Below are 25,423 nucleotides of genomic sequence, written 5' to 3' on the forward strand. Positions count from 1 at the left end.
GCCAAACCAGCTGATCCACTCACCCAGAGAGGAGGGGTAACAAATAGATGAATAAGGTTTGGCTCATTCCATCTCTTCCTGTCTAGTCACCTGAACGCAGCAGAGTAATTTCCCTGGAGGTATCATTATGCAACCCCAGCTGTGGGCAGGCAGGGAAGTCGGGGCTCTGACTAGTGCAGCTCTCACTGAGCAGAGGCCAGTGAGGGACCATGGCTGGCTTGAATCTCCGCGGCGTTCTGGTGACCGGGGCCAATCAAGGAATCGGCTTGGGACTCATCAAGCAGCTTCTGAGGAACTGGAACCCACCAGAGTGGGTGTTTGCCACCTGCCGGGACCCAGTGGGAGAGCGAATGCAGGTGAGAACATCACAAGGGGAGATGGAGTTAGTAGTAGCTAGAAGGGGAAGCGGAACCTGCTTAAGGGGCTTCCAGTCTCAGGGGTGCCGGGACCCACACACCAGAGCAGGCCGTGACTGCAGACACTGCTCTGGCTAGAAGGTGCGCAGCTGCACCCAAACTACCTCTACACCTGGCAGCTCAAATCCCAGAGCACCGAGGATGTGGCAGCACTGGCTGGGCCTGGGCTAACTACCCAGGGGCTGTGGACAGGCTCGCCCAGCATAGGTACTTAGTGACTATAGCACAGCTATACCCAGTCCTGCCAGCCTCCAGAGAGCCCAGATTATGAGTTCAACCCCTCCCTTGTCTGCCGCTACCTCAGCCCTCTGCCTTCTCAGCTCTGCTCCCGCACCCAGCCTGGGGAACTGTAGGCTCCGAGTAACTTCTGGGTCATGGCATCAGCTCCTTCCACAGCTGACAAATTCCCCACTCACAACCAGCTGATGAGAGCTTGTGACACTGGCAGCCACCAGCTGCTGGGAGGGGACTCCCTTTACCACCCCTGAGGGAACTGCCCTCCAACACCTTCCTCCCAATCCCTATCAGTCTCCCTCCTACCTCCACATTCCCGTCCAATTCCTAGCCCTGCCTGCTGCTCCCCCATGCCCTGCTCCTCCCCAGCATCCCCATTCCCAATGGCCCACCCGTGCTGCACAGTCTGTGTGCCTGGCCTAGTCATGGGACACAGATTTGCAGAGGGCACTGAAGGAACACAGGTGTGTCTGTGATGGGGAAGTGATTTGGGTCCATGACTCCATCTCACTGAATTACATGACGGCAGTGTAAATGTTCAGGGGCGATTAGAATGCTCCTCTGGTCCCATAACCTCAGGGCAGGACACTGCACAAAAAGTATTGGCAGAGGAAAGCAGTAAGACATTGACTTGGTGCCAAGGGTCAGAGGGGATCTGGACTGTGCCCGGCCTGGCCCTGGGTGTGGGCCCAATGTCCATAACCATGAACTTTATTCTTTTTTAGGAATTGCACAACCTAGCAGCCAAACTTCCAAACCTGGTGATCGTTGTGCTCAGTGGGTGCCCAGTTCCAGGCCCAGAGCTGAGGTTCCCTCTCCCCGCGGCATGTTCTTCCCATTCCTATACCCCTCCATGTCCCTGTCTCCAGGCCCTCCCGCTCCCAGTGAGAAGAACAGGACCAGAGTCAATAATCACTGAGATCCCATTGACCTTACCTAGATCCAGAGGAGCAGGGGTGAGTGAAGAGTCTGGCTGGGTAGGTTGGCTCTGGAGAGGCTGGAAAGCCCAAGGGATACCCTGTGGCAGGCCTCTCATGTGAGAATCACACATGGGCAGCTCTGTCCAGCATTCTTACCCCTGGGATGGAGCCTTGCAGTCCAGCTGGGGACTGCTCTCACCTACAATGCATCACAAACAATTTTAAATCATCCACTTCCTTTGTCTAAGTCAGACCAACGCCACATTTAGGAACTAATCATTAACTCCAGCACATTTACATTTTCTAGGCTACTCAGATTGGCCAAGGAACTGGTCATAATTGTCTCTCTAAATTAGCCTTTCCTCTTGTTGCTCCAGCACAGCTCCCCATGCCTGGACCCAGCAGCAGTCCCCACCCCCCAACTCCCTTCCCCAACCCCTCTCCCACCTCTGAGCCCAATGTAAGAAGCCCTCTGGCCCAGGGAGACATGCTCTGGTGGGAGTGACATCAGAGAGGAGGAATCATGCACTTGACCCCCTGATCTGTCAACGTAGAAGTCACAGACCCAGCCAGCATCAAGGAGGCAGCACCCAGAGTTGAGGTACACCTGAAAGGCTCGGGGCTCAGTGTGCTGATAAACAACGTTGGGATACTGAAGTTGAACATGCTGGAGTTGGAGACACCAGAGGACGTGGCCCTGGTGTATTCAACCAAAGTGATTGGGCCCTTGCTGATGAGCCAGATAAGGGTCCTGACAGGGAGCACGTGGCCAGATGCACCAGGGTTTGATTGTGCTTGGGCCAGGAGTCCTCCCTTCCCTAGGTTTGGGTAACTGGATCAATGTGGGGCCTTGGCTGGTAGCACAAAGGCTACAAGTGCATTATGGGACTTGAACCACTCAGAAATGAAACCTCACCCCCAGATCGCTGTATGGCCCTGGCTCTACAGCACACAGCATTTCAATCCCTCAATTTTCAACATCCAGAGCATCAGTGCAAGGACAGTGCCATGCATGAGGCCCCTGTTACCTCATACAAGAGACCTCTTGTCTCCCCAATCCCACCATTATGTGTGGCATTGTGGCTCTCCCTACACCCCACAGCTGGGGCCCTGCTGGCAGAAGGGCACCTGTCTCCTCAGGGGACGAGGGTGATTGCAGTGTGCAGCTGCAAGATGGTCTCTGGCTGCCCGGGCTGAGGCTCCTGGGCACAGGGCCACAGCCAGGAACTAGGGGTCATGGACCCGTGAGAGCAGAAACATATCTTTTCTCCTTGACGAATAGGCCCCAGTGGGATGAGCAGCAGGAAGGGGCTATCAGGGCTGTTTCCCTCTTTTACCAAGGCACTGAGTGCTTGTGAGCATCTGTCTAAGGCCCCTGGACCCCCTGGGCAGCTCATGATGCTCACGAATGGAGGTCTGGGTCTGAACACCGGCAGCTGTCCTCCCCATGCCCTGCCCCCACTCAGCCTCTTCCCCTGATGCCCCACCCACACTGCACCCCCCCACTCACACTTCAGCCCCACCCTGAGGGAATTTTTGAGTCAGTTGCAAGAGGAACTGGCACTAACTCGACGGCCCAAAAATGAGCTTCCCCATGTGTTCACTACAAAGCCATCTCAGTGCTGGGTGCTCAGCAGAGTGATGGTCCCCAGGAGGGCTCACCTAGGCTGCCTTGTGAGCAGCAGGCCTGCTGACCCTGCATGTGGTGGAGCAGAAGGGGCTGGGGGGCAGGACAGGCTCAGAGGCTCCATGCAGGGTGGGTCTGTCACTGGCCTGTGTGCAGAGACCCAGTCCGGCACAGGCCAGGGAAGCAGGGCTTGTGTGGCCAGAGGCCGGGGGGGTTCAGGCACCTGATCCAGAGCCAGCACAGACGTTAGCTTCATGCCAAGGGCAGACGATAGGCAGGTGCCTCACAACAGGGGAAAGAGATTCTTCCAACCCCCGGCAGGGCTGTGGGGAGGCTCTGTGCCCTTCCTGGTCCTCATCCTTCCACTCCTCTCCCCCCACACCCTAGCTCCTGGCTGGGCATCTTGGACCCTTCCTCCTCCCCAAAGTAGGTGGTTGGGGGAGCAGCATCTAGCCTGAGTCTCTGAGCCTGAGGGCTCCTGACTAGGACATAGTGAGGGTCCCCGTAGGTGTCCACATGACTCTTACTGTGCCCTGGCTCTGACTTTCAGCCAGGCCCAGGCAAAGCCTCCTTGCTGAAGATCCGTCACTGAGCCATGGTCAGAGCCATGTGGGCAGCTGTGGGGAACCACAGACTCCCCCATCTGCCCTGGATGGGGACTCTGAACACAGGGACATGACTTGGGGATCATTGTTGGCCCCTACAGGGTATGAATAGGATCCACAGCTCTGCACACCTGCCTGGGTGGGGCTCCTGCTTCTGGCCTGGCCAGGGGCTGGGCATCAACCGGAAGAGCAGAGACCCATTCCCTTCTGGTGCCCTGCCTCACGAGCATGATGCTGGTTCCTTTTCTGACCCCATGGCTGCTCTGCTCTCCCCACTGCCCAGGCCTTCCTGCCCTTGCTGAAGCAGGCTGCCCAGGGAAGCCCCCAGAGAGGGCTGAGCTGCAGCAAGGCGGCCGTCGCCAACATGTCCAGCATGGCTGGCTCCATCCAGAATGTCTGTGGCTGGGAAATGGTCCAAATCATCTCCTATCGCTGCAGCAAGGTACAGGGCACACCCAGCAGGGCCTGACCGCTGGCTGGGTTTGCTACTTACACAAATTCGCGTCGCTTGGTGTGTTCCCCTTATTCCCCATCCTACTTCCACCACTCCAGCCTCCAGTCCCGTGTTGGGCAGGGCCGGCAGTTTGTTGCCTGTCTGCAATTCACTTAGACTTCAGAGCAGAGCTCCCATCCGGTGAGGAAGTTTCTGTTGTGCCTGTATCCCGCTGGAGAAATCCCCACACTGTGATGGGCTGGGAGCAGCTCAGACCCCGTCTAGCCAGTCTCAGCTCAGGGAAGAACCATTGAAGAGCTCTTAATTCTACCCCCTCCCGGGGTGGACATACCCCATCTAGACACCAACCCCAGTTCAGCTCCAGGGGGCCAAATCCTCACGGTGCCTGCAAGAGTTGTGAGGGAACCCAAAGGAGCATCGATGTCACAGTTCCACTTTCCCCTATTGGCCCAGATCCTGCATATCCAAGAGCAGCTTAAGCACGGCTCTCAGGTGTGATCACCTGTCACAGGTCACTGGAGGCCTCAGCATCAGTGGCTTATCAAAGTGCAGCTACACCCGCATCTCTATGGCTTGCTGTCATAATTGAGAGCACAAGAGAGTGCAGCTCACAGTAGTGTTTTCTTCTCACAAGTGCTTCCTACGAGCTGAGTGCTTGGGCAGCCATCCAGGAGAAATTCAAATGCTGCCCAGCTGATTAGCAGAGCACCCGCAGCTGGCAGCATGTGTTTCTATTGGCGGTGCCCATCTGCACATGCCTCAGTGTACATAAAATTTATTCTGCATGTAGAAAGATGAAATTAAAAGGAATGTTGCTCTCACCCCTTTGTCTGTCTGTCCCACCTCTCCCTTCAGGAGTGTTGGTCGTTTCCTACAGGATGCATGACCTCCCCCACACTCTGCTATCTCTGCTCATGGCATCTTGTCCTCAGGTGGCTCTGAACATGCTCACCAAGTGCCAGGCCTTGAGGTACAGCAGAGATGGGATCCTGAGTGTTGCTGTCCATCCTGGCTGGGTGCAGACAGACATGGGGAATTTCAGCTCCATCCAGGTCAGTACCTTGCTGGGAGAGGCCAGTGGTAGCCACATGTTGAGGCAGATGTTCTTTGTAGGGGTAATGGTCATGCTGGAACCTGTCCTGCCCTCCACCTCTGCCCTCTGTGGAGGGATTGTGTCCCACTCAGATTCCCTCAGGGATTTAATGTTGTGCCCTGGGCTTCCAACCTCCTGCTGCCGCTTGCTTAGTTCCTCAAGATGCTGGCATCCCAGAGTGAAGGGGAGCAGAGCTGCTGCTGTGGGGAGCTGGACAGTAGGAATTTGTTGTCATGGGCATCATCTCACAGATACTGGCATGGGGGTCCAATCTGTGATCTCCACCTAGTATCCTCATGTACCCCAAATCCCAACTCCCAGCCTGGACCCTGGATCCCTTCTACACCCCACTCCCAACCCAGAGCCTAAACCCACTCCAGCGCTCCAGCCCACAGCCTGGACCCCCATCCTCACACCTACCCCCTGTCCCGAGCACCTTCCACACCCAGCGCTCCCTTCTGGCAACCCAAATCCCTAATTTCCAGCATCTCCCTAAAGCCTGAACTCCCAGCCAGAGCCCTCACATTCCTGCACCCCAACCCTCTGTCCCAGCCTGGAGCCCCTCCCTCACTCAGACCTCTTGCCTCCACTCTCACCACATGAATTGTGTTATGTGCACCAGGGTGCAGGTGAGGTGTCACATAACAGCTGCGTGTTGCACTTCCCTTTGCCTTGAGACACATAAGAAAATTCATGCCACTGAGGGGAGGGAAAGCTCAAGGGAACACCAGCTGGACCCTGTCTGTGGGCCCCTGGTGCTCTGGGTCACTCCCAGAGCAGGCTCGCCCCCACTCACTCTGCTTTCCCCCCACAGCACCCAATTACGGTGGACGAGAGTGTCCGAGGGATGCTGCAAGTGCTCTCCACGCTCTCCGAGAAGGACAACGGGGACTTTGTGGCCTGGGAAGGGAAAGTTCTCATCCCTGATGAGATGTTCCCAGCCCTGCTCCAGGAGCCTCAGGCCAGCCTGTTCCAGGCACCACGCTGTCAGCCATGCCTGTGTCCTCAATAAACCCACTGAGCTAAGGCAGCAGCCCTGACTGAGACTGGCATGTTCTGTCCTCTCCTGGAAGCCACCAGCTGCGCCCGGGTGGAGCTGCCATGTGATCATTGGTTCCTCCCCCCACAGCCAAAGACCAGAGCTGGCCTGCAAGGGACGACCTTTGGGTGGCCTGCTGGGATGGGGTGGCTGGTGGTGGCAGCCAGGGGTGGGGAAAACACCCAGGACTTCACTGCTTCAGGCAAGAGGCCCAGAGAGAACCCATAGGCACTGACATCCCTTCTCCCAGTCTCATGCAGAGTATTGATTTAGCCACACCGAGCTACCCCGGCTGATGCTGTCTAACCTGGGCCAAGAAGCCCCTACCCCCAAAGCACCCCAGAAGGCTCTGGGATGGGGTGGGCAGGAGCCTCTGTATACGCTGGATCTCTCTCTTCACGTGTCTGTTATACAGGAGGATTCTCTGGGTACAGCTGAGAGAGCCAAATCAAGGCAAATTGATTTAAAAAGGGTATAGAGGTGAGGGCCAGGGATGTGTGCCCCCTCTGGGGTGGAGCAGGCCACAAGACCCCTTCAACTCTAGACATTGTCTGGTTCTGGACAGGCAGCACCGTCTACAGGACCGAATCCACTTTGAACAGGGCTGCAGGTAGGCAGCATATGGGCCCAGGCCCCAGGGCAGGGTTGGCTGCAGCCCAAACAGGCAATCAAAGTCTAAGCCCCAGCCCTAAGTCAGGGCAGGGCTGCAGTTCACTAGTCAGGCTCAGCCCTTCCAGTAGAGCAGAGCTCACACAGTCTGTGTAGGGGCCCTGGGGCAGGGCTGGGTCACCGTTAATCAGGCTCAGCACCTTGTTAGCAGGGTTGAGCAGTCCAAACAATATCCGGGCCCCGGCGCTGAGTTGCTGGGCTGAGCCCATGAACAGTACATGAGCCCGAACCCAGGGGCAGGGATGAGGGGTTCACACATTGTACCAGTGGGTTTTCCCTGAAGCGGTATAGAGCAGTGAGTGCAGGTTGGGAGAGGCAAAGCAGAGGGGGAGGGGGCACAGGCACACCCCCTCCACTGTGCCCCAGCCCAAGGCCCAAACCACAGCTCACGCCACAGCTGGTCTGTGGGGATCCCCCAAAACACACCCACATGGGCTCTGGGGGCACAGTCCCCAAGCTGCCTCCTACCTCCACCTTCCTTGGCTCAGAGCCCCACTGAAGGTTGTCTGGGAGACCGGGCAGCTCTATGTCCTCCGGGTAAGTAACCGCCGGCAGGTCCAGAAATTCGGACATGTCCACATCATTGGGTAGTGGACTGACACAAGGGCTGTAGGCTCAAGCTGGTCTGGGGCTCCTGGGTAGCTGTCAGCCAGCAGGCTCACAAGCTTGGGTAGGTCCGGGATGCCTATGTAGCTGTTGCCAACAGGCTCACAAACTGGGGCAGGTCCTGGATGCCCTGAAATTGGCCTTTGTTCCCCACTGGACCAAGCCCGGCTGCTGTCAGGGCAGCTACTGCTGTGTCTCATACCCTCCTGCTCACCTCCCACTGAGCCAGCCCCTGAAAGGCCTGTCAGACACAGCGTGAAAGTGCATCAGAGAGAAAGCCGTGCTAATCTATATACTATCAAAACACAAAAGCAGTCCAGTAGCACTTTAAAGACTAATGAAATAACTTCTTAGGTGATGGGCTTTCGTGGGACAGACCCACTTTTGTCCCATGAAAGCTCACCCCATAAACTATTTTCTTAGTCTTTAAAATGCTACTGAACTGCTTTTTTTGTTTTGATAGTGTGGAAGTGGATGGGCTGTTAGTAGAGGGAGGGGGTCCTCCTAATTTGCACTACCTTTCCCCACCAGCAGCCCCCCAAACCTGGTGCTGCACCAAATGGGCTGGAAAAATGCAGCTAATTATGAACTTCATTGTCACCCGCTATTTCCCACTGGGCCTAGCCTGCCCCTGCCTGAGCCACTCACCAGTCTGTCCCACTCTCCTCCTCATCCAGCATCTTAACTTTCCACCTCCAGAGAAGGCTGTGACCAGAAGACAACATCTTAGACAGCTCAGCCAACCAAATCCCAGCTTCTACCTCTGTCCACCCCACAGCCCCCACTGTCTGTTGTCCATCTGCTCCTTGCTGCTCTTGGGCTCTTCCTCTGAGATTCCACTGCCCCACCTCTGGCTCCCCCCGCCCTGCCCCGTCAGTGGAGCTACCAGAGCCAAGGGGCCAGGCACCTGCCACTATTTCCTGCCTGAGGGGAGCAGGAGGTGGCCTGGGGGAGGACATGAGGCAGACCCCTGTAGGGCATCAGGGGGGAGGCGGGGACAGAGCAGAGCAGGACACCATTTCAAAGGTAGAGCAGACGGGGAATGACGGGGGATACCAATTGGCTGGAACTTCACCCCTGGGTCCCAAACGGTGGCAGCAACCAGCATGTGCGCGGAGCAGTGACCATGCCACAGCCTCAGTGTTTTCCCCAGCAAGGACAGCCTTTGAGTGACAAGCTCAGCCTCCCCTCTCACACATGCTGCCCACACAGCATATCTTAGGGGGGGCTGTAACTGAAACACAAACCTTGCTGCAAGCAAAAGTTGAACCTGAGCAGGGAAACCTGTTGAATTTCTGGTCCAATATCTTAACCACTTGGCCATCACAGCTGAGAGAGTGGGACTGTCCCAAAGCCAGAGACACTGGCAAACCATCACAGGGCCCAGGCCTCATATCATTGGCAATACAAAATTCAAACAGCACTCTGGCTCATAGCACACGGGGGATTTGGTTCTCTCTGTAGTTAGCCGTGTGCAATGGCACAAGAGATCACTTTGTAGCATCTCCCCGTCCCAGTGGGAAAGGGAACAGCTCTGATCTGGAGGCCGAATTTAAAAGAGGAAGTCAGGGCCTTGGATGAAACTCATGGATCGGATGCAGGACTCAGGACCCTTTCCCCAACTGTATTTATATACCCCCATCTGACACTGTGTGCTGCTTAAGCTGTCTCGCTGCCTCCAGCATGCTCTGAGCTCAGGGGCATGTGGGTGACCTGCCCTACAGCTGAGAGGGCATCAAGCCCCTCCTGCCAGTACACCCCCGGGAGCAGAGCCATTGTGCTCTAGAGTGAGCTAAAGCACAGCAGGGTTGAGTGAGACGCTGTGGCTATGTTCCTTACCACATGCTGGAGCTGCCTTCCATCAGAGCTTTAGTTTGCTCTCTGCAAACCACTCGACGTGTTCCTCTTTTGGCCTCTCTGTCGATTGCAGCCAGTGAGGACAGGACAGGCTACCCCGACCAAGGCTGCTGGCTGATGTTTGTGTTTCTCACTGAAAGGTACCACGGGCTGTCTCAGTCCAGGAACTCATGGGAGCAGGGAATGCTGAGTCACAAGCCAGCCTTAGAAGCAGGAATCCGTGCCACGATAGAAACGAGATGCTGTGTTTATTGCTGGTTTCAATGGGGGAACTTCTGTGACATGCAGTGCCCCAAGAATCTCAGCTGGGCTCTTCTTTGCCCTGACATGTGGATGGTTAACCTGGTACAGGAGTGGCCAGAGGGCTAAGTGCTGACTTCCATAGCTCAGCTGGTAGCACAAAGGACTGTTGGGAGTGTTCAGGAATTTCTCCTTACAGCTATGTCTACACTAGCACAAATCTTCAAAATGGCCATGCAAATGGCCATTTTGAAGACTATCGATGAGGCACTGAAATGCATATTCAGCTCCTCATTAGCATGCCGCCAGCTGCGGCTCTTTGAAACTGCCGTGTTTAGCTGCTGCGCGGCTCGTCCAGATGGAGGTACTTTCGAAAAGCTATTTTGAAGAGCCGCGGCCGGCAGCATGCTAATGAGGCACTGAATATGCATTTCAGCACCTCATTAGTAACCTTCAAATGGCCATTTGCATGGCCATTTCGAAGATTTGTGCTTGTGTAGACATGCCCTAGTTCTCTGCTTCAGGTTTCAGCAAATGGGTCTTCTTTTTCCTCCCCTTGCTGAAGAAGAGTAAAAGAAAGGAATAGGATGCCAGCGTGTAGGCACCACAGAAAAGGCTGACTGTTTTTTTCATGAGCATTGACCAGCATCAGAGAAAGCAGTGGTGGTGCCCCAAGAACTTACAAGTTGGTCCACAGCCTCTTTAATGAAGAAATCTGCTGAAGTCTGGGATTAAACCAGGACTTTTATATCATCAGTCTAAGACTCTCTCAAATGAGCTACCGTAGCACCTAATTAGGTACATCTGGGGCTATCAAAACTCTCCCCGGGATATTTTTCTTAACTATGGCTGGCAAGACATAAACTATGGCCAGTGACCCTGTGAAGCAAGATGAGTATGACCTGCTTCCCTCAACTTTACTCACTTCTTTACATCATTTTGCCTTGCTTCCCTGGTTGGCCTGGTGGCCGCAGGGGACTGCAGGATGCTGCTGATGGGTAAGAAGATGGGATGCAACACCCTGGCTGCAAGGGGATCCAACCACCTAATTTCCATTTGGCGCCAGGATCCTGGTATGACCTGCTGGTGGCCAAGCTTTTGGGAAGGGGACTGAGGTTGGCAGGGCCACTCGTGTGTGAAGGTCAAGAGTTACAAAGACAAAGCAACTCCTAGAACAGCCTCTGAAGACATGACCTTTATGGATGAAGGATCCTATTCTGTATCTGCATAAGGGAAGTTGGGAGAGGATGAGATTTTCCCCTCCTCTGAGAAGTCAAACAACCAGCCTGAGAGCAGGCTGCAGTCCTCTGCTCTAGCAGCTGAGCCTGTGATGGGCTCCCTCCAATTTCTCTAAGGCCTTCAGCCTTGTGTGCCAGGGTAAGTGGTGCCTTGGGGATGGAATTGAGGGGAGGGGGAAGTGCCTGTGTGAGAGTTCCTGTAGTGTAGTGCCTCTCACATTTACTTAACACACAAAAGGTACCTGCGACAAAACCAGGCAGAAACACAACTTTGATTATTCTTGGTGCCCAGGAAAACACATCTCCTTCTTGCCCACCTGCCACTTGAGCTAATTCTGCTCCTTGGGAACACTTTTCCTGAGCACCCAGATGATTCCAGAGCCCACAATATCCCTGCAGCCACCCCTGTTTCCTTCCGGAAAGGGCCCCTTGTGATGCCAGCTAGCTCAGCTGGTTATACTGTGGTGTTAGCAATAACAACAGTGTGCATTCAAACTGGTCACTGGCACAAAAGCGGCCTGTTGTCCTTTAGCTGACCCCAGAGACAGGAAAACCAAAAGGGAAAAGGTCCCTCAGATGTAGAACCTGGAGCTCTGCTGACTGAACTGACCAGGCTCCTTAAAAGTCCCCACCCTCCCATCACAAGAGGAAGCAACAGGCCAACAATCCTAACTGTTTTGCTTTTGCTACATATCCTCTGCCCATCAGGAGAATTCCACTTTGTCCTCCCCCTTTGGCATCTGAGCACCATTCAACCTCCACAGCTGGCCTGTCCCTGAACCCCAATGCCCCACCCACAGCCCCCTGCCAAGCTGCTGTGCCCTGCACTTGCTCCTTAAAATTGGGATTCACATCTCACTGGGAGCTCTGCTTCTTACTCCCAAACAGTCTCTGCCTTACGGCTCTATGACCCAGAAGCACACAGTCTGCCTGTCTGAAAGAAGCTGTCACCTGTGGCTTAATGTTTATGGTGCCTTACTTTAGATAATAAGATTGATGGATTACAGTTGTATTGGGTCTGCCTTGAGGCCTAATATGGGCTCTTTTACCTCAAGCAATGGCCTGACTCCAGCAAAAGTCCACTGAAGCCTTCACTCTCTACAGGAAGAGGATGGAGGCCAGACAGTGCATACAGTAAATGGGCAGCTGCCTCTTTTCTGAATCCTTTGAGTGGGAGCAGTGAGAGAGCAGTTAGGGTGTCTGTCCCTGCTTCTCTGCCATCTCCTAAGGCTGGTCACAGAGCAGCAGCAGCAGCAGCAGCAGCAGCCGCAGCCACAGCCGCAGCAGCTTCCCTGTGAGCTGGTTGGTGGGAGGTCTTAGGTCAATATTGGCTGTTCCAGGGGGTAGGAAGTGAGCCAGTCAGGGTCTTTGTGGCTGTCTGCAGGTCAGGTGTAGGCATAGTCCTCCTCTCTTCTTGACTGGCCCTCTGCTGCTCTGTGGCTTTTAAGTTGCCCTTGGAGCTGTCAGCACCAGCTGCTTTCTGCTCCAGGTGCCAGAGGAGGAAAGGTGGCTGGGTTCCAGCCTGGGACTCTTCCTTTTACCTTTTGGCTTTACAGACCACCCCGGGGTTACACTCAGGTGTACTGAATTAAATACCACTGCTGGATTAAAGGACTAGGGGTCCTAGCTTTCAAGTACACCCACTCACATGCTTGCACAGGTGAACTCCCACTGCTAGTACTGACAGCTCTAGGGGAAGGCTCACAACATATTTCATCACCAGAGAACAATTTTTCTCTTCTGAGCTTTGAAAACTATATGTATGTAAGAGAGAATTTCTATTCTTCACATGCTTTAGTAGATGCCCCAGTGGCCTCCTGAGCTAAGAAGTGTGAGTTCAAGTCCCACCTGGGGTAAAGGCTGCTCTCATTGCTATCACCTCCTGATGAAGTTGAGGCTAATTTTCCCATGGACACTGATAATATTGGAAGGGCTGGCAAGGATCCCTCAGAGCTGTCATCTTCCATTGAACAAGAGCTGGCTCGAGTCATCGCTAGTGATAGGTTGAGAGTAGAGCATAGGGGGAACATTTGCTCTGAAACATCGTTTTCCAAAATCTGGAGATGTGCTCCACTGGGGGGGGGGGGGTATGAAGAAATTCATGGGGGGAGGAGGCAACCCAGCCTCCCCCATCATTCTCCCCACCTGAACAAAGAACAGGCCTTTGCTTCCAGCTCTCAGCCCCTGCCATTTTACATGGGTGACCCTGCATAGTGTCGGGGAAGCCACTTTTCCCTGGGGTACAGAGTTCCCCAAAGGTCCGAGGCTGGAGGTCAAAGCAGTGAGGCAAGAGAGAGATCCAAAAGGAAAGTTTATTTGCATATATGCAGGCTGCCAGCTTCCAGAGAAGTGGGAGCCCTGAGAATCAGTTTTCAGGCCTTTTTATACAGTTTGTTTAGATAGTTTGGTAGTTAATTGTCTTCTTTAACATACCAAAGTCTCAGCCAAGTTCTCCTGAGATCTGTCTGCAAACACCAGCTCTGCTGACTTCAGTTTACCCAACAAAGGTACATGATGACCCAAACAAAGGAGTCTTCAGGGTAAATTGTCTCTAAGTGACAAGGTAACAACTTCAAAGAGGTGCAGATGCCCCCCTAATATCCTCTCACAGAGGGGGGTCTGGTTATTGTGGAAAAGTAACAATTTTAACCCTTACAGCAGTTTCTCTTTTTCCTTTTCCCCCCCACAAGAGCAGCTATAAAAAGCAGGCAGCCAGCAACCACCCATAAGAAGCTAGTTGATTCCTGCAAAGGTAGGTGAGTGTGCGTGCATGTGGGTGGGTGGAGGAGCAGGAGGAGGATTGGCTTAGATGGGAGCCTGAGGGTACTTGGCTTAGGTGAGGGGGATGGGGATAAGAGTGGGGAGGTTGGTGGTGCCTGGCTTTGTGGGAGGGGAGAAGCTCAGGTGGGTGGCTCACAGGGCTTATGTGCCTCAGGTCAGTTAGCCTGCAGGACTTGTGGGGATTAGGTGACTGGCCCAGCATCACAGGGCTCAGGTGGCTTGGGCTGGCAGCTGGTTCTGGCAGTCTGGGGCTCAGGTTAGTGGCTGGCTGGCTGGCCCCAGCAGGGTAGGACTTGGGCTGGAAGGCGGGTAGCTGGCCCCAGCAGCATGGGGCTCAGGGGACTGGTCCCAGCAGTGTGGGGCTTGGAAGGGTCAGGATGGTGGGCAGGGGGCTGGCTGTGGCAGCATGGGGTTTGGGTGAGTGGCTGGCCCATGGCTGAAGTGGGCAGCTGGAGGGCAAGCAGTTGGTTTTTGTGGCTGGTAGGTGGGCCTGTGGCTGGCCCTGGCAGTGTGGGGCTCAGGCTGCTGGCAGGCAGGTGGGTGACTGTATCCAGTGGTGAGGGGCTTGGGTGGGTGGCTCTGGCTGTGCAGCTCTCAGGCAGGTGGGTGGCTGGTGTGGATGAACTGAATTGTTTTTTGTTAAAAGGGTGGCTAGCTGATGGTAAAGAAGAGGTGGAGATGTGAGGGTTTCTCAAAAATCAAGGGGGGGGGGGGCGCCTGCTGCAAAGAAGTTTGGGACCCAGTGCTCTAAAACATCACTGGGTGTACCAGACAGAAAGGGGTGGGCTTCAGGGAAGGGGAATGGGGGTGTCCAAGGAAAAAAGCAGATTCTGCAATTAAGCCACAAGGTGAGAGGCAGAGGTTCAAATCTGTGTTGTGTTAGTTATTCTGGCCCGGCAATCTTACACAACACCCTAATGGCCTTGGCATGCTGGTGGCACTGGAGCATCTGTACTGTTACCAAGAGTTCAATGGGAAATATATTCCTTAATTACAGCCCTCACCACAGGTAGAAGATGCTTATGGCAGGGGCCTTGTTTTGCCCTGTTGTCTCCAATTGCTTTTTCTTATGGCCTGAATTCTGACCACCAATAGTATCTACCCCAAAGCACCCTATGGAAGTGGAGGGGCAGGAGGCAGAAAAGGGGACCCCTCAAGCTGGGGATGGAGGGGCTGGTGTAAGCTCTTTGGAAAGAGTCAGTGGTTCCTGAATCTCACAGGCTCCTTTGGGTGTCCAAGAACTCACAAAGAAGTTGCCAATGACTGTATCTAGCACCATCCTCACCAACTTCCAGAGAGCTGGCAGCAGCCTCAGGGCCTGAGACCTCCTGGCTCCCCCAGCCCATCTACCCCTCAGCCCCTCCCCATGCCAGGCCTGCTCCCAAGGGTGGCTACTCTGGCAGAGGTGGCAGGAGCAGTCAGGATCATCTGTAATGTCACTAACTATCCCAATGTGTGTGTTTGTGAGTTGCCCTACTAGAGGCAGGAGCGAATGCGGGAGGTGAGCTGGGAGCAGAGTGTTGGCCATAACACAGTTGCCTGCTCTCCATGTTGAGCCTGATGAAGTAAAACTCAGGAGCTTGAATAGGGCTGAGTGGGATTTCTAGAATGCCACAAGAGCCTCTGCCAAATGTGGGGGTACATGTTTGGCTGGGGCAGCAGAGCTCAGTGCGTGTGTCTTCCCTGCTGCCCAGGGAGGGGGTCTGTGAGGCCAGAAGGACTGGGGAGAAATGAGGAGCAGAGAAAGCCCATGGAGCTGCTGTAGAGGGCTGGTGCCTTGGGGAGTGCTCCTGCTGTTCCTTTCTGTGTGAGGTGTTTGGTGTGGTGCATTAGGTCACTTCCTCAGCCTGGAGCGGTGACAATGAAGCCTTCCTCTGTGCCCTGGCCTGGACAGCCTGTAGGGAACATTTGGGTGGATACCGCAGGTGGTAAGAATTTAGGCCATCAGGTCAACCCAATGGGGAGAATGAGGCAGAGGAGAGCTCTGCCCAATGCATCTCCTGTTGCCACTGGGGAAGGCGGCTGGCCAGGCTGGGCTCAGGGCCCAAGTCCCTCTTCTGTCCTGAGGTGAAGGAAGTAGCTGAGAGAGGGGAGGAAAGCGAATGAGAGGAGTAGGTTGGATGTTAGGAAAAGCTACTTCCCCAGGAGGGTGGTGAAGCACTGGAAGGTGTTGCCAGGGGAGGTGGTGGATTCTCCATCCCTCAAGGTTTTAAGTCCTGGCTTGACAAAGCTCTGGCTGGGATGACTTACATAGTGTTGATGCTGCTTTGGGCAGGGGGCTGGACTAGGTCACCTCCTGTGATCCCTTCCAGCCCTATGATTCTATGAAAGCGGGTGGCCGGTGTCCCCTCCCAGCTGGCTGGCCCTGCACAAGGCCTGTGCATGCTGGAGTCTCCTCTCACCAGGTCTCTGGCCTGCTCACTGCCAGCCGCTCAGCCCTTTTCCTTTATGGCTTTTGTCCTTACTGCCTATAAGTCAGGTAAAGGAAAACACACCCACACCCTCTTACTGTCTACTGGTCAGCACTGGGCCTGAATACACGGACTTGGTATTAGCCGCCCCATGCGCTATGCAGCCAAGCTAGCTGACCACTGCAAATGACTCTTGGAATGGCCTCTGGAAAGAGATTGCTGCCCCCCGCCGCCACGAATCCCAGCAGGGTGTCACCTCACCCCCTCCCCCACCATCCTGAAACTCAGCCTGGGCTCACCACAGACTCTGTGACCCATTCCCTCTTGTGCTGAGTCCTGGCTAGGAGATCTCTTGGTTCCTGCTGCCCCTCACCTGCTGTCCTGGGTCCCTGCTGTGTGTCCTCTGAACCCTTATCACTTCTCCCCCATCCCCACTCCTCTGGGCCATAGCCGTGTATCCCTGCAGATATTGGTGCCCACTGCCTGGGACCTTGGCTGGGTGTTCCCTCAGATCCTGCCTACCCTCTGCCTGCCCTGAGCCCCTGATTACGACATTTAACATGGCCCATGTTCCCTGGAAGAGGGGGAACACCACCACTACCCGCTGCAACAGGCTTCAGACAAAGGGACCCCAGCCTGCCCCCTGCCCCTGAGCTCAGCTACCCCAGTGCACCCTGGGCACATGGCCTGAGAACAGCAGCTGCCCTGTCTGCTGTCCTGCCTGGAGTCTGAATCCATCCACAGACACAGAGCCCCTGGGAGCAGCACCCCACATCTAAACCCTCCAATTCCAGAACCTTCTGAGTGTGGAGTTCTAACTCTGTCTGGCAACACTGACCCACACAACTCACCCCATGCCTGTCAGTGGGACAGGGAGCACTTTGACAGGTAAGGAAACCCACGTATCCAACCACCATGAAGAGAAAATAACACAGGGGCCGTTTGACTTTACTTTAGTTCCTTCTTCTTTTCACTTACTGGGAATGCTGAGAAATGATTGTGCTTCCCCATGCTATGGCTTAGTAAAAGAGAGGAGAAATAATGACAAACAGCTTAGAAATACTTACCAGACAGGACAGGAAACCAACCCAGGAAAATAGAACTTCCAGAATTTCACCGAATGAATACTCCACAGTCACTTTAACCAAAACCTGTATCCCAGTCGATATATTTAAGCAATTTCTTTATTACCACATTAATCTATTCCTCTAAAAAGAAGCACAATCAAGGGCTATGGCTAGAGGCCCAGATCCTTGCAGGACTTTACAGCAAACCAACCCAGGACTATAAGGTCCCTCTGAGATTTCAACTTACATTGCAGGAGTCAGAGTCTTGCATGCTGCTCATTACACCATGGGATGTGTGATCTGTGCCATTTCCAGGCACCCATAACTTTTGGCAGGCTGGCACACACAGGAAGTTCCTGCTCAGGTGCCTGAGGCTCTCACACCCACCTCTCTCCAGAGCCACTCTGACACTAGAGTGATTAGTGCTCTGTGTTGCAGCTGCAGTGACCTTGGCTCTACTCTAAGCCATGATAACTAGCCACCAACTCCTGGCTTATCATGTGCTGCTTTACAAGACTTAGCCAGGAGCACGTACCAGGGTGGGGGGACAGGGACCCCTTATTTGAAATGCCTAGGAACAGATGGGGGGTGTCTTTGTGGCTGTCTGCAGCCAGGCTTAGCTATGTTCCTCCCCTCCCCTTGGTGCTCTGTGGGTTTTAAGTCTCTCCGTGGAGTTGTCAACACTAGTTGCCCCCATCTCCAGGTGTGCAGAGGAGGAAAATTGTAGTGGACTGCAGCCTGTGACGACTCCTCCCTCCTGCTCTTCCCTGACTTGTCACCCTGGTCCTGGGCCTACTTCCTTCAGCACCGGGGGACAAGGAACATAGCAGAGTTCAAGTGCAAGGACCAGACTTGTGGGTTTGAGGTGAAGCTGTGAGAAAGGCATCACATGAGAGTGTGTGAAATATGGGGAGTGCTTTATTGTATCATTACCTCCAATGACACCAGCTGGCAGGACTCTGATGGGGGACATCATGGAAGGGACCTGCGATAATCTCATTTGCCACAGAAGCTGCTCTTGTTTCTGTGTTGGGAATCACCTCAGCCTCAGGAGTTCTAGAGCTGCAGGGCAGAGCTGTATCTCCACAGGGCAAAGCAAAGCAGCAAAGTCTGCAAAGCAGCATTATTCCTCAATAAGCCGTTCCAGAACAGCTGATTCTGATATTGCACAGCTACACACAACATGGATGGCAAAATATTGCCCAGCTATTTTGCCACACAGTATCTACAAACAATGGAGCACATTTTAAGGCACCTATTTCAAAATGGCTTTTTGAAATAGCTGGAATCATGATCCCAAGAGATGTCCAGCCAGGGCTCTGTTCTCTCTCTCTCTGTGTTTCCTTGGAGATCCTGGCCTTATGCAAGACAACTCTTTTCTTGTCCTCGGCTCTACAGGGAAGCAATTGATGTATCTGTCACCCTCAGAGAGCAGAAGAGGATTTCCTTCTCTTCAGTTCTATCCCCACCTGCCCAGAAAGGAGAGAAAATAACCCTGTGCCAGCTGACTATTGCCCGTGAGCACTCTGTAGTAGCATGTCTTTCCACATCAGCTCCATCTGTGCCCTGGCCTGTAAACGAGCTTCACACAGCCAAGAAATGAAGAGATTGGAATTCATGTTATTCACTTATACAACGACAAGGGATTGAGCACTCTGCCACTTGACCTAACTCCTCTACAGGGGAGCAACTCTCCTAACCCACCCACTTTGTTCCTGAGCTCCTAATGGGCCTTTCTCTGCCCCTGAATCCTTTTTGCAAGTGCCAATTCCAAGGTAGTTTTCAGGTGGCCTGGCTAGCTCAGCTATTTGGCTCTTTGTGCAAATAACAAGAGGGTGGTGGGTTTAAACCAACCTTGGCCACTTGGTAGACTTAGGAGAGTCCAATGTTCTCACTTAGTGCACAGCTGTGAGCAAGGAAGAGAAGCGGGTGGCAATGGTCTCCAGCCTGCTGGGAGAGGGCTCTGGCCTCCTCCTCTGAGTGTGCAGAAATGGTGGTGGTGCCAAGAGCCCAGTTTCTGTTTCTTCTTCACATCAGCTTCCTGTGGTTGGAATATGAAGGGGTGAGGGCAGTTAGGTAATGGGGGGTTGCTCAGAGTTGGTGTTCTCAGCACAGGAAGAAGAACAGGAGCTTCAGTGCTAAAAGATGTCATGGGAAAACTGTGCTGTGAAAAGGGAAAAGTGATGCTGTGTGGCCAGCTCAGAGATTGCCCAGGAGTGTTTCTGGGTTTGTTTGAAGGTTGCCCTGCACAGGCAGCTCCTCTTGCTCCTGTCCCTTGTGACAAAGGGGAAAGGCTTCTCATTTTGTGATCTACTTTTTCATTGTTCACACACTGCGAATGGTGACTTCACAAGCTCTGCGCGGTGGGTGAGGCGTGGCCCGGCCCAGCCCAGCCCAGCCCAGCCAGTCCTGGGACAGAGGGTGGGAAAACATAACTGATGGACTCTAGGCCAGGGGAGGGGAAAGATCCGAAGTAGGAAAGTGAGAAAGGGCAGCAACAAAGACCATCCCTGACTGTCAGTGAGAGGCACAGCCAGGAAAATGGAAAAAGTATTTTGACCATTACACCACTGAAACTGAGCAATCTCAGTCCCCAGAAGGCAGCTTGAGTTTCCTTTTGTCCTCCCCACTTCTCACTTGCCTGTATGCATGTGCAGGGGATTCACACCCACCTCCCTGCTGGGTGGGCTCTTGTAGCTCCTAGTGATCAGTGACCTCATTCTCCCCTTTTCTGGGCCCATTTGGCCAGATTAAAGTAGTTGTGTGTTCCATTAAAAGTTGCCCACAAGCTTTGGCCCCATAGCTGAGAACCCCAACACACTCTGCATTGGCCCCTGGAGGGGGTCATCTACTCTTTCTACTTCCAAAATGCCAATTCCAGTGCTAACAGAAGGAAGGAGAGTAGGCTGTGTTAACTGTGACTCAAACCCAAACAAACTGCTTGATAAGTAGCCCGGCTAACCTTTACACCACCACCACTTTATTATGCAAGCTTTACAACTCTCAGAAGTATGGATCACTGAGCACCTGTCTTCACCACAAGTGTAGCCAAAGTGCCTCAGGTGCAGTTTAGTCATCTTCTCTGCTGGATTTTCACTTTCTCTGAGAGGCTCTGGGGCTGGCTCCAGGCACATGCTCTAGTTTGGCTGCTGCTTGCTGCACATACAGTATCAGGTGGGACTTGACAGAGACTCTGCACCAGCCACACCTAACACAGGTGTTGTATGGCCAGCTGCTTTCTACTCTGTATGGGCTGTTTTGGAAGTGGCAAAAAACTAGGAAGAGAAAAGGCCCTGAAAGGAAAAGCAGTTGTATCTGAGAGAAAGGCTGCAGTTGTATCTCAAAATAACTTACACAATTTGCATATTTGGAGATACCTTATCTCAAACGGGGGGGCCTATTTCAAAGGTTCTGTTAACCCTCTCACAATGAGAGGCAGTGGAACCGGAATACCACACTCAAAATATCCATACCTCTGAACCATGAACTAGCAACTGCAGTCGACTTTTTGGGAGTGAGGGAATTTGGAAGTTCGGCAGGTACTTTGAAGAGCCCATGGTACACTGCCTCTCAGTGCTTCAAAGTTAGCAGCTTTGAAGTTCCCAGGGTGGCCATTATGCTGATGAGGTGCTGCATATGCATTGCAGCACCTCATTAGCCTCCTCCGACATGCCTGCTTAGCATACCCCATTGGAAGGAGGGGTCTATTGTAGACGCACCGATAGGGGAGTGACTGACACTGAATACAAACCCAGCAACACCTGATGAATTACGTGGCATTTTTCTGTAGGTTCTCTCCTACTTCTTTGTAATCACTGATGAGGCTCCAGGCAGATGGGACAGAGCTGTCCTACACACACAAATCATCTGCCTCCCCTAACAGCGGTAGCTCTGTGGGTGGGAGAAGCCAGGTCAGTGGGGGGCAAGCTGTGGAGTGCAGCTGGAGAGACAAAGTTTAATTAAATTCAATTTGTAAATCCATGCTGGACTGGAGGAGGAAAGGGACCCGGGGAAGCAGGGTTTGCCAGCTGGGGCTGAAGATCAATGACTCAAAAGATACCAGTTGTCACTTACATGCAGAGGGATGGCAAAGCCCATGGCAGGAAGAGGAGAGTGCTTGTGCTGTGGAGGGGAGAGAGCTCACTCCATCAGTTTCCCGCAGGCTGAGGGAAGGTGGTAGCAGGAGCCTCACACTCCTGAGTGCCCACAGATTTGAATGTCTTCCTTTCCCAGTGTGGCCCACTTTCCAGATCAGCTTTTTCCTCAAGCAGCTCCACTCTCCTTCCCCACAACCCCACTTCTATCCGATACACACAGGCTGTGGCCATACTGTGGTAGCGTTTGTAGTAAGTACAGGCCCAGTATGAGGCCTTAGGCCTGAACCAAAGTAATGGGCAAGACTTTGCTAACAGAAAGCAAAGTGCAGCTGTGAGCTCAAGGAATGCATTGCTCACAGAAGTTGGCAAGAAGGTTGCTGGTGCATAGACATATCTACCTAGAATATTGAAGTAGGTACATGGTACCAGAACTCCCTACCCCGGAACACTGCACAGATAAGAAAGAATAGGCCAATCCATCCCAATGACAGAGGCAAAAGGGTAGTATGGCAGGTACCTGGTACCAGAACTCCCTACCCTGGAACATCCCCCCGGTAAGACAGAATGGCCAATACATCCCAATGACAGGGGCAAAAGGATAATGTGATGGATAGAGTTGTTTTGTTCAAACCAACATGTACAAAGGGGGAGGCGGCACCTAACTACGTAGAAGGGGTGTACCTCAATACGTCAGGAGTGATGTGTAAGTTGTTTGTACCTGTGTATAAGAATGTAATCCTGGGATGTGGTCTGGGTCCGGCCGAGGGGGCAGTGGAAAGTCCCGCCACTGACTGAGCCGAGTCCATTGACCGTGGGTGCATATTTGTAGTATGCCCTGACTTAGACTAAGAAATCTACAGGGAACTACTATTGTATCCAATACGGCAATGAACCTGGCCGACGTGCCTTCGCACCTTACTAGACTCTGTGGTCATCGGGGGTTCTCTTCGAGTCTGCTGTGTCAGCTATCTGCAGAGCTGGGGCAGCACACAGAGGGAACACACGCACGCAGCCGAGTGATACATTGGAGAGAGCAGAGCACCGCGCTGGTGGCAACTCTGACGACAGTGTTGTACTTCAGAAGATACTAATGAGGCAGTGATATGAATATGCAGCACCTCATTAGCATAAAGGCATCCACAAGCACGTCAAAAATGAAAGAAATGCTAACCCTGGAGCTGGGGGCCCTTTGAAAAAAAACTGCCCTGATCTTGAAAATCACTTCTCCCCATATATCTCATGACTCAGATTAGGGAAGGTAGCCTTCACCCCAGATAGGATTTGAATCCCTGCTCCTTGTTTTAGAGCACCAACACCTTACCCATTAGGCCACTCTCTTAAGGGAAAGCACAGAGGGAGGAAATTCTCTCTCACAAATGTATATTGCTTACTTGGGAAAACAAAATTTTGCTCTTTCTTTGTACTTGTTCTTCCTTTCCTGTGAATGTGAGAAATGCCCAGGGACTAACTCTGCAGTAACAACAAAGGAGTGACCCACAGCCAGTCAGCTGTTAAGTCACCATCCCTGACTCTTCACCAGTAAGGGAGATGTAGGCAACAGGTTCACAATTCCCATGAAAGGCAGCTGCTCAAGGGGCTGTACACCATGAACTGCCTGGCTCTGGGACACACCATGGATCTTTCTGGCACCCAGAGGAAAGCGTAAAACAAAGGATGATGATATCATCATTCCTCCTCTCCTCCTGCACCTACACTGAAGGCAGCAACAATGTTGGAAAGGGAAAAAAACCTTTGACTTGGCCTAACTGGAAAAGCATCCCAGTAACCACAAACTGCTAGAAGTTATGGGGAAGGGAATCCTTCCAGTCTGGCTCAGCATTTAGGAATTAGATTGGAATTTCTCTTTTCTTTTGTAACACTTCTGGACTCCTGTACCAATACCACCTCCAAACACATGCAACTGATCTTTATTTGGGGAAAAAATGCATTTTAATGTTGCCTTTAAGCTGCTACAGTTTTGATTTGATGTTTGGGGAGGCTATGCAAGGTAATGTGCAAGGAACTAGGCTTGTTGACCTCGTGAGGTCCCTTCCAGTTCTAGTACTCTGTGAAAGAGACTGGAGCATAGTCACCCTTTCGAATTTCTGAGGAACTCATGAAGGAGCTCAGTCTGATAAGAGGATCTACAGCTGTGTAAAGTAACCCTTTTGTCAGAATGAGTCAGCAGCAACCAGGGCCAGGTTCAACATCGAGGGGTTCCTTTTCATCCATCTCACATAGAACCGGCTGGAGTCCCCACCCAGTAGCCTGGGAAATTCACACACCCCTGGGTGCCTAGCTTAGGGAATGCTTCCCCACTCACAAGCACAGAGTCTGAGTGTGAAAAATAAGCTTTTGATGAAAGAGTCCAAAAAATCATATGGTCTAAGATTGGGAAAATACTACACCCAGGCCGTTTCTCCACAGGCCACTTTCTTCGAACGTGGCATGGTAATACATGGCCCGAAATATGCTAATGAGGTGCAGATGCAAATTCCCCGCACCTCATTAGCATACAGTCATGTGATTTGGAGTCCACAAGACCGTTCTTCCAGACTCCAAAACGCCATTTAGAAGTGTGGCCCCCAGGGGGTCTTCCGGAAGGAAGTCCTTCTTCTGGAGTCCCCTTCTTCCCAAAAATTTTCAGGAAGAAGGGGCCTCCGGGAGAAGGGATTCCTTCCAGAAGCTTCCCCGGGGCCGCGCTTCTAAACAGCGTTTTGGAGTCCGGAAGAATGGTCCTCCGGACTCCAAGTCACATGACCATATGCTAATGAGGGACGGGAATTTGCATCCGTGCCTCATTAGCATATTTCAGGCCATGTATTACCAAGCCACTTTCAAAGAAAGTGGCCTGTGTAGAAACAGCCCCAGAGTTCATAACCAATCCTCAAGTAACTGTTCCAGCTCAAGCAGCTTGAGCAGTGCCCTTTGCCTCTCAGGCTCACAAGTCCAATATAGTAACCAGCCAACCCACACACCCAAACTTTCCCCCTACCCTCTTCAAATGCCCCACTTACAACTCTATCCAGTCCATGACACATCACTTTAGCCATGTCTACACTAGCCCCTTCCTAAAACCAAATAGGAAGAAGGGGCTTTTGAAGAGTAGGGGGTACTTTCGACAGGCCTCCGGCTACATGGGCGGCACACGATTTGAAAGTGACACTTTTTAATTGCTGTGTCTGCCTCTATGCTAAAAAGGCACTGCATATTCATGGCAGCACCTCATTAACATCTTCTGACCGCGTTCACTACCATCCCCCTTCCAAAAGGAAGAGGCTAGTGTAGATGTGGCCCTTGATGCATTCCCTCACTGAACCAGAGGTAATGCAAACTTTGTGCTGGACTGGCGTTGCACTTCCCCTGCCAGCTGCCCACCCGTTGGTCACACCTGCTGGCTGCTTTCTCGCACCAGCTACCCTTCCACTATGATGCTGGTTTTGCTGTAGACAAAACCCTGTGCTTGTAGCACTCCAGGGCTTCATCTACCAGCTCATAGGGGATTTCAGTTCATAGTGGTATTCAGCTCAGGATATTGGTATAGCAGCCCAGTATTCACCAGGATGGAGTCTCACAGAATAGTTAAAGATCCATCTTTAGGTCTACCTTCTAACAGCAGGGGGAAGAAATAGTCAAACCAGTCTTACAGCGGTATAGTCCAAAGGCTTCCAACAAGCTGAATCAACCACTATTCCTACCCTTTTTCACCTCATTATGCTTCGATGGAGGGAACTCTGTGTAATCCATATGTTACACAGCAGTGATGACTGCCCTGTACCCCACAACAACTTCAAGCATTGGTGAGACTCCACAATTCTTACTCTGGGTGATAACATAAATTATGACTTTTTGCAACAACAACTTGTTTCCAATAGATGCAAACTTCACCTACTCCTATCAGGCTTTGTTTACACATATGCACACCTTTGCATTTGCATGGAAATGATCTCTGAGGGACACATTCCCCAAATCCTTCAGCAGTACTGAACTCCTGCTGGCACATTCTTTACAGTGGCTACGTCTACACTAGCCCAAAACTTTGAAATGGCCGTGCAAATGGCCATTTTGA

The 25,423-nt window shown here is 52.7% G+C and overlaps 1 protein-coding gene across 1 annotated transcript; it reads left to right on the forward strand.

Moving 5' to 3' along the window:
* Positions 1-209: 209 nt before the first annotated feature.
* Positions 210-6,361, forward strand: LOC142024600 (C-signal-like). The gene is made up of 6 exons (XM_075016730.1): positions 210-356; positions 1,376-1,427; positions 2,125-2,318; positions 4,086-4,244; positions 5,189-5,308; positions 6,164-6,361. Exons 1-6 carry the CDS (start codon positions 210-212, stop codon positions 6,359-6,361), a joined length of 870 nt encoding a protein of 289 aa, XP_074872831.1.
* The last annotated feature ends 19,062 nt before the right edge of the window (positions 6,362-25,423 follow it).

Source organism: Carettochelys insculpta, chromosome 22 (assembly GCF_033958435.1).
Source record: "Carettochelys insculpta isolate YL-2023 chromosome 22, ASM3395843v1, whole genome shotgun sequence".
NCBI classification, from domain to species: Eukaryota; Metazoa; Chordata; order Testudines; family Carettochelyidae; genus Carettochelys; species Carettochelys insculpta.

Excerpts from the sequence above, each read along its gene's own strand:
- LOC142024600 (XM_075016730.1), top strand. The coding sequence starts at position 210 with ATGGCTGGCTTGAATCTCCGCGGCGTTCTGGTGACCGGGGCCAATCAA. Across the intron at positions 357-1,375 it reads CAGTGGGAGAGCGAATGCAG|GAATTGCACAACCTAGCAGC; the intron begins GTGAGAACATCA and ends ATTCTTTTTTAG. Across the intron at positions 2,319-4,085 it reads TGCTGATGAGCCAGATAAGG|GCCTTCCTGCCCTTGCTGAA; the intron begins GTCCTGACAGGG and ends CCCACTGCCCAG.